Consider the following 7500-nt stretch of genomic DNA (forward strand, 5'->3'; position numbering starts at 1 on the left):
GTGGTAACTGTAACTCTGCTTCGGCTCGGGCCGTATCACACCACCACGGCGTTGATTATTTTCCTATAACAGCACGCCCCTATGTGTTTTACTCTTTGTGTGGCTGTCAGAGGTTAGGCCACAACTCTGACCTCGAATTCATCCAGAACGACAGAGCAGCTATGAAGCCAGTGTAGTGACGTCATTATAACGGATGTTCATTCTGCAAATGAAGCCTCTTTACATAATTAGCTTATTGCTCTTAGTGGGCTTCTGCCCCTCTTCAGCCACCCCATGTGGACACGCCTCTGCTGGAGGAAGCTTCATTGTTAGCTCCAACTGCTAATGAGGCTGCTGAGGTAAAAACCATTCACTGTTTATAAACTTCGGTAAAAGTCAAATACACTTTTTTTTTATTATAAACTTTTATAGACGTTAGGATTTTGAGTTATACGGTAGTGTTTTTTTTTTTTTTTAAACACCACTACTAACTTATTATGCAGCATTTAAAACCTTTTTCAACATGGCTAATAAGCTAACTTAATTGCTAGCCGTGTCCATAGCTGTTAGGTAGTTAAATGAAAGCGAAAGAACGATGACGTCAGAAGGCATTTGAATTGTAACGGTTTTAACGGTTAACGCCAGAACGACATTTTGAAACACAGCCTCGCGCACTAATACGCGCGCTGTTTCGTCGTAACCATGGCAACTAGGAAGCTAGCGCGGGTCCAGCATCCGCTGGTGTGTTTATTAGGCGGGTTAGCATGTTTAGTTAGCACTCTGTTGTGACAGGATTTGAAAGTGATGAATATTTGATGAATAAAAGTGAAAGCGCTGAGGGAGACTGACTTCCTGCTGCACACGTCCACACGCAACTTCCTGACGTGTTTAAAACACGCTGTAAAACACGTACTGTACCTTCTGCTAGAAGAAAGGAACCGACTCGTGTGTGTCATCTCCCCCTCAGAAACGCATTCCGCTTCAGCGAGGTGGATCTGCAGCTAAATAAAAGCTGTTCACTCCAACATATCGCGGTTTGGAGGTGTATTTCCTGCGGGGTTGTTGGTTTTTTTTTCCGGGGTGGGACTAAAATCACGCCGAGATTTACTGTGGACAAAATCAGTGCTCATTAAATCCCGGTGTCCGATACGAATCATTTCACTGAACCGATTCTTATGAACTAACTCGTTTAGATGAATCAGACTGTGCGAGTTTTGATTCATCCACAAAGCCTTTGCATTAAATTGCATATTTTTGTATTTTTCACTGAATGATGTTGGAATTTAAAACTGAATGATATTAGAATTTACATAACTGTCTAAGGTGTTTATGTTGAAAAGCCACAAATAAATGCAAAACCGTACAAAGAGCCGGATGTCGTGTAGAAACACTACATCACAATGCGGTTGTGTGTCTCTGTGTTTACATTATACACCATTATTTCACTCTACTTTAATCAAGACTTTGCAAGTCTAAATTTTACATCAGCACTGACCCAGTCCATGACGCAACACTGGAACATTTCAATATGGTAGAACTCATGAAAGTTTGGTTAGCGTTCAAGTCTAAGTGTCATTACAGTGGAATTTTGGTACTTTGGGAGTTTTGGAGTCTTTTATCAGACAACTGCCAACACATCTGAGGCAAAGAGTTGATGTTTCTGATTCTTTTTTTTTGTTGTATTTAGACCATCACTGTGCCTTTAAACTGTCCATATAAAGGACTTCAGCTCATGTTAGCTAGCTAAATTCTTAGCCTCAGCATTGCTATTTGTATTTCCAGTTCCATACCAAGAGTGTTCTCACAAAGTTTCATTTAAACAAAAGTGTGGAACAAAGAACACTTTTTGTCCCATCAAATGTCACAAAATGGAAGGTAGTAAATAACAGACAGTCCCAACATACATAGCACAATGAACACTTTTAGCATGCTAACATCAGCTAGCACTGAACGCAGTCTGATGCTGTTGATTACATCTCATTCGTTTTTAATGTCAAGCACAAAACATGTTAGAAATTAATGAATTTCTTTTGTTAAAAATAAAAAACAAATTACACGTCTGTGTAGATTACTTGTCATTTTTACAGCCGCTAGCATAGCTCAGAACGCATCAATGATTCATGATTAAGTTTAATTGCTAACAATTAATGCTACAGATCGATGTTACTGATGGTCAACATGTCAAGAACAATAAAACAGTTAAAAAAAAAAAGAAAAGAAAGAAATAATTTAAATAAACGTTGAATAAAACATTTGTTTCTTTATGTTTATAAATTCACTTCCATTAAAGACTGTTTCTGAAACCATGGATTATTCAATGTTTTAAACAGGAAGCTACATAAATTAGAAAACAGCATACTTTGGAATAAAGGATAATTAACAAAATCACATTGTTGTAAAGAAATTAAAAAATTGGTGACGTTTTAAGTTTTAAGTAATTTTAAGTAAGGCACTGAATGTTACCTAGAAGCAGTTTTGTTTAAGTTACTTAATAAACAACAAAAATGTTTATACTGTTAATGACCAAATAGATAAGAGTACAAAAGATATACAGACTCACTGAAAGCCAATTTCAGGTTATTAGAACAAATTAGAAAAAAGGTCCCAAATCACATCAGCACATTAACAGCATGAAATGAAAGAACTAGAAATTGTCAAAATAATAGGAACAGAAACAGGTCAATAATAATAATAATAATAATAATAATAAGTTATTTCATGAGATCATGAGCTCAGTTTTTCCAGTGGATCACAGTGATGATATGTCATTAATGCTCCACAGGAGAACTAGATGATGTAATGACTAGGATAAAAATAAAAAAAAACAGACTTTCTTTGGTCTCATGGACAAAAAAAAAAAAAGTGTACAAAATCTCACTCACCCCCGACTGAAAGAGGAATAAACTCCAGATCCTGCTGCAGAACGATAACTCCTGCACTTACATGATCAGACGCACAACAGAATGCACCATGGAGATGGTTTTATACACACACACACACACACACCAACAAGAAGTCCCCACTGAACACCTTTACACACTTTACACATCCCTGATATGTCTACAACAAACCCGCAGTGTGTGGATGTGAGGTTTACAAAAATAAATCAGGACATCTCTCTCTTTTTTTATTGAAATGAATAAATAATATCTTACTGATATCTCTAAACACACACTATTACACACATGATAAAACAAAACATCTCTTTATTAAAGCATCATGTATAAAATCACTAAAACTGTATAAAATACACACAAAGGCAGAAAAGGAGCAGCTCTAACAGGAAATAAAAATATATAAATGCATAAAATATAACAACTTAAAATATTTAGTATTGTAATATTGACATACAGGTTTATAATGTTTGGATTTATTTCAGATGACGTAATTTCAGTACAATTTAGAAACATAACATTCAAGATTCAAGATTTTTAGTTGTCATATACGTAGTTATATACAGCACATAACTTGCAGCGAAATGAGAACCTGGCCTAGTCCTCTTCAGACTGCGCATAAAAAATCAGAAATGAATAAGAAATAATAAGAAATATGAAATATATGTACAGGAATGTGCAAAATAAGCAAGTATGTTACGCGTAGTAACAATACAAAGTGTAAAGTGCAGTGTGTGGAGTGACTGGAGAGTCTTTATGGAGTCCTGAGGGATCTGTATGCTGGACAGATCTTAATATTTTAAAGTCTGTGGCTTTAAATGGAAATTAAATCATGTTACATACACACTCACAGAGCACTTTATTAGGAACACTGCACTAACACTGGTAGGGCTCTCGATCCCTTTTCTCTCTATACAGCCTCAGTTCTTCCTGTCAGGATTCCACAAGACGTTGGAAATGTTCCTTTGAGATTCTGGTCCATGTTGAGACGATGCATCACGCAGTTCCTGCAGATTGTTCAGCTGCACTTTCATGCTATGAGTCTCTCGTTCCACCGCGTCCCAAATGTCCTACTGGACTCAGATCCGGTGACTGGGAAGGCCACTGAAGAAGAGCACTGAACTCATCGTCATGTTCATGAAACCAGTGTGAGACGAGTTTTGCTTTGTGACATGGAGCATCATCATGCTGGAATGATAAGCCATTAGAAGATGGTAAACTGTGGCCATGAAGGGAAGCACACGGTCAGCAATAATACTCTAATAGACTGAGGCATTCAAGCCATGATTGATTGGTATTAACGAGCCCAAAGTGTGCAAAGAAAACATTCCCCACACCATCACGCCACCTCCACCAGCCTGGACTGGTGACACAAGGCAGGTTGGGTTCATGGATTCATGCTGTTGGTGCTGAATTCTGACTCTACATCTGTGTTCCTCAGCAGAAATCCAGATTCATCAGACCAGGCAACGTTCCTCCAGTCTTCACCTGCCCAGTGTTGGTGAGTTTGTGCCCACTGCAGCTTCAGCTTTCTGTTCTCAGCTGAGAGAAGAGGAACCCGACGTGGTCTTCTGCTGTTGTAGCTCATCCACCTCAAGGTTCGATGTGTTGTGCATTCTGAGATGCTTTTCTGCTCACCACAGCTGTACAGAGTGGTTATCTGAGTTACTGTAGCCTTTCTGTCAGCTCGAACCAGTCTGGCCATTTTCCTCTGATCTCTCTCATCAACATCCGTCTGCAGAACTGACGCTCACTGGAAGTTTTTTCTTTATTGCACCATTCTGAGTAAACGCTACAGAGTGATGTGTGTGAAAATCAGCAGTTATAGAAAGACTCACGCCAGCCTGCAGGTTTGTCTCCATTAGCAACCTCATGGGGCCCACAGATGACGGAAGGCGGAGTCAGGTGACCTACACACTGTCAATCAAAAACTCCGTCCAATCAAGAGCTCCAGAATTTTAGATCAATAATAATTTTAACAAAATGTAGTGAAACTGAAAAAGAGTGTATGTGCTCCTATAATCGGCTGTATTGTATTTTTGTTGTTGTTAATAATAATAATAATAATAATAATAATAATACTAAATTCAAATTTTCCAGAAGGTTCATTTTGTGATTATGACGTCATGGCGCACCGGATCAGGCGGGGTGTGTGTGTGTGTGTGTGTGTGTGTGTGTGCGCGCTGTTTCCACCCGGAGATCCAGCGCGCTATTTTGGTGTCCGTAACGCAAACGCAAACGCTAAATAAATAAATAAATAAATAAATAAATAAATAAGTAAATAAAAATAAACCTATCCCTTAGCGGCACCTTAGCGGCGTGACGTGACATTTGGAGTGATCACGTCGGGCTTCATGGATGAAATCCGAGACAGACTCCGACAGAAGAAGTTCACGCAGGAGGAGACGGATCTCCTGGTGCGGGAGGTGCAGAAGCGGCACAACATCTACGGCACCCGGAACACGCCGCCGCGCTCCGAGGACGTGAAGAAGGCCTGGGACGAAGTGGCGAAGACCCTCAACGCCTCCTCCTCCACCGGCATCCGGAGAACCGCCGTGCAGTGCCGCAAGCGCTTCAACGATGTGCGCCGGAGAACCAAGCAGAAGCTCGCCGCGTCCCGGCGCACCATGCAGGGGAACGGACCTGGAGGAGGAGCAGCAGGAGGAAGAGGAAGAGGAAGAGGAGGAAGAGGAGCGAGCACCAGCGACACACTGAGCCCGGCTGAGGACACCACCTTCCCCGAGGAAAGCGCACACGGGTTCGGGGGGTTCGAGTTCGGCCTGACAGGTACCTTAAAGTACCGTAACACTGATCCAAACTGACCAATCCTCAACACACACACACACACACACACACACCTTCTGTGGTAGAACCTTTAACACACACTGACTGCTCCACCTCAGGTTACAGTTCTGTTCAAAACAAAACAAAAAAAAAACATCTCACTGTTCACCACATCCTGATTAATCCTGAAACCCAATCATATTGCAGCCTGCCAGTGACGTCACAAACTACCCGATAACTACCACCTCACATTGTTATTTCTAAATGAATTTTTCCAACATATTATTATTATTATTATTATTATTTTCTGCGCAAGGAGAATATACTTAAAATAAATCCCACACTTTTAATGCTAACCAGAGGAAAGCTAGCTCGCTAGCTATAAAACCTAATGCTACCTGGAAGATTCCTGGTTTTTATGGCTAACAATAAAAAATGACATTATTGTGGCAAAATAGTTTTTAAAATTATAATTTTTTTAAATATTGGTTTCTTTTTAAAAAAAATGTAAGGACATCCTGAGGTAAATCACTGACCAATCAGATCGAGGACGTCACATGGAAAATGTTTAATAACAAACGCAGATGCTCAGTGTGAAAATATATATATTTTTTTAAAATGGCTGTAGTGACAGCTACTGAGAGTTACTGCTAACAAACAATAGTTTCCTAACTTAGACTTTTAACGTGTTAGCGTATAGCTGAAGTTAATTTCAGTGTTCGGTTGAAGATGGATTTGATGAAGCAAATGATTTCATAAATTGTAATTAACTAATTGTAATTGTAATTAATTGTAATTAACTAATTGTAATTAATTACCAATTAATTGTAATTAAACTCCAAATGAAGTTTTTTTTTTTTAAAAGCTTGTTAAAGTGCATTTTGTTGTTCAGCTTCGCAGGTCGACGCTGCGTCGGGCCCTAAATCGGAGCCGGTGTGGGATGAGATGGAGCAGGCGGAGGCAGAGGCGGAGGCGGAGGCGGAGATAGAGGTGGAGGTGGAGGACTCTGTACAGCCCGCGGGGCGGCGGCGGCGGCACAGCCAGCAGCGGGCAGGTGATCTGGCATTCCTGGACGTGCAGCAGGGAGGCTTCGACATGCTTCAGCGGGAACTCGGAGCCCTGCGGCGCACCATGAACACGCGGCTGCGCAGGATGGAGAGCAGGGTTTACCCGCTGCTGGCGTCTGTGGAGGACAGTCTGCGCAGACTCGCTAACGCCGCCGAGCGCTGGGCTCCTCCTCTGAGCGACACGGGGCCTGCGTCTGCGTCTGCGCAGCCCACAAACCCGCGCCGCTGCTTACGCGTGCGCACGAGAGGGAGGAGAGGAAGGTCCATTAATATATGGCTGTGATATGTTTTTTTTTTTTTTTAAATTATTAAACACTTTTTAATCCTACTCTGGTGTCGGATTTATTTTAGTTTTATTTAACACCTTGTTTCCAGCATTTCAGAATTCTTCTCTGAAATCAATCACACGTCATACAGAGATTAGCAAGATGGCTGCACGGTGGCTTGCACTCCCGGAAACAAACCTTTCTGTCTCTTTATAGCTGCAATTTTTATCTCTAGTTTTGTATATTTTAAGACTCCAATAAACACGCCCCGAGTCCTGCGGTGAAATTTGCATCATGTCTCGCCTCAGAACCTGCACTGTGGCCGCTTCATATTTTCATGAAACCACCTCATTTCCTCTCCTCAGTCATTAGCTCCTCCTCCTGAGGAACGAGGGACAGACGTATTTGCCAAACGAGCCGTCTTTGCTAAATTAATACGTGTTTGACTGAGTATAAGAAAGCTGCTCGTATGCAAACGCGGCGTCATTACGCATCGTATTAGAGTTTAAG

At 41.0% G+C, this 7500-nt stretch overlaps 2 protein-coding genes across 3 annotated transcripts in view; one reads left to right on the forward strand and one right to left on the reverse strand.

Annotated features, from left to right (window-relative positions):
- LOC113539449 (rootletin) overlaps nucleotides 1-2910 on the reverse strand; it is a 29204-nt gene extending 26294 nt beyond the window's left edge. The window contains exon 1 of one of the 2 annotated variants that reach the window (XM_053227010.1): nucleotides 2862-2910. The gene's annotated coding sequence lies outside the window, so the exon portion shown is untranslated. Of the gene's footprint in view, nucleotides 1-897; nucleotides 1115-2861 lie in introns of those variants that run through there. The other variant, XM_034314212.2, reaches the window with a different exon arrangement.
- Nucleotides 2911-5057: 2147 nt separating this feature from the next.
- On the forward strand, nucleotides 5058-7175 carry LOC113539702 (uncharacterized). Its single transcript, XM_026935682.3, has 2 exons — nucleotides 5058-5660; nucleotides 6550-7175. The coding sequence occupies exons 1-2, from the start codon at nucleotides 5228-5230 to the stop codon at nucleotides 7005-7007; spliced, it is 891 nt and encodes a 296-aa protein (XP_026791483.3). The 5' UTR covers nucleotides 5058-5227; the 3' UTR covers nucleotides 7008-7175.
- The last annotated feature ends 325 nt before the right edge of the window (nucleotides 7176-7500 follow it).

Source organism: Pangasianodon hypophthalmus, chromosome 20, assembly GCF_027358585.1.
Source record: "Pangasianodon hypophthalmus isolate fPanHyp1 chromosome 20, fPanHyp1.pri, whole genome shotgun sequence".
In the NCBI taxonomy this organism is placed as follows: domain Eukaryota; kingdom Metazoa; phylum Chordata; class Actinopteri; order Siluriformes; family Pangasiidae; genus Pangasianodon; species Pangasianodon hypophthalmus.

What these genes read in the sequence shown, in the direction of transcription:
- LOC113539702 (XM_026935682.3), top strand. Translation starts at nt 5,228, where the DNA reads ATGGATGAAATCCGAGACAGACTCCGACAGAAGAAGTTCACGCAGGAG. An exon ending in GTTCGAGTTCGGCCTGACAG is followed by an intron (nt 5,661 to 6,549) that starts GTACCTTAAAGT and finishes TTTGTTGTTCAG; the next exon opens with CTTCGCAGGTCGACGCTGCG.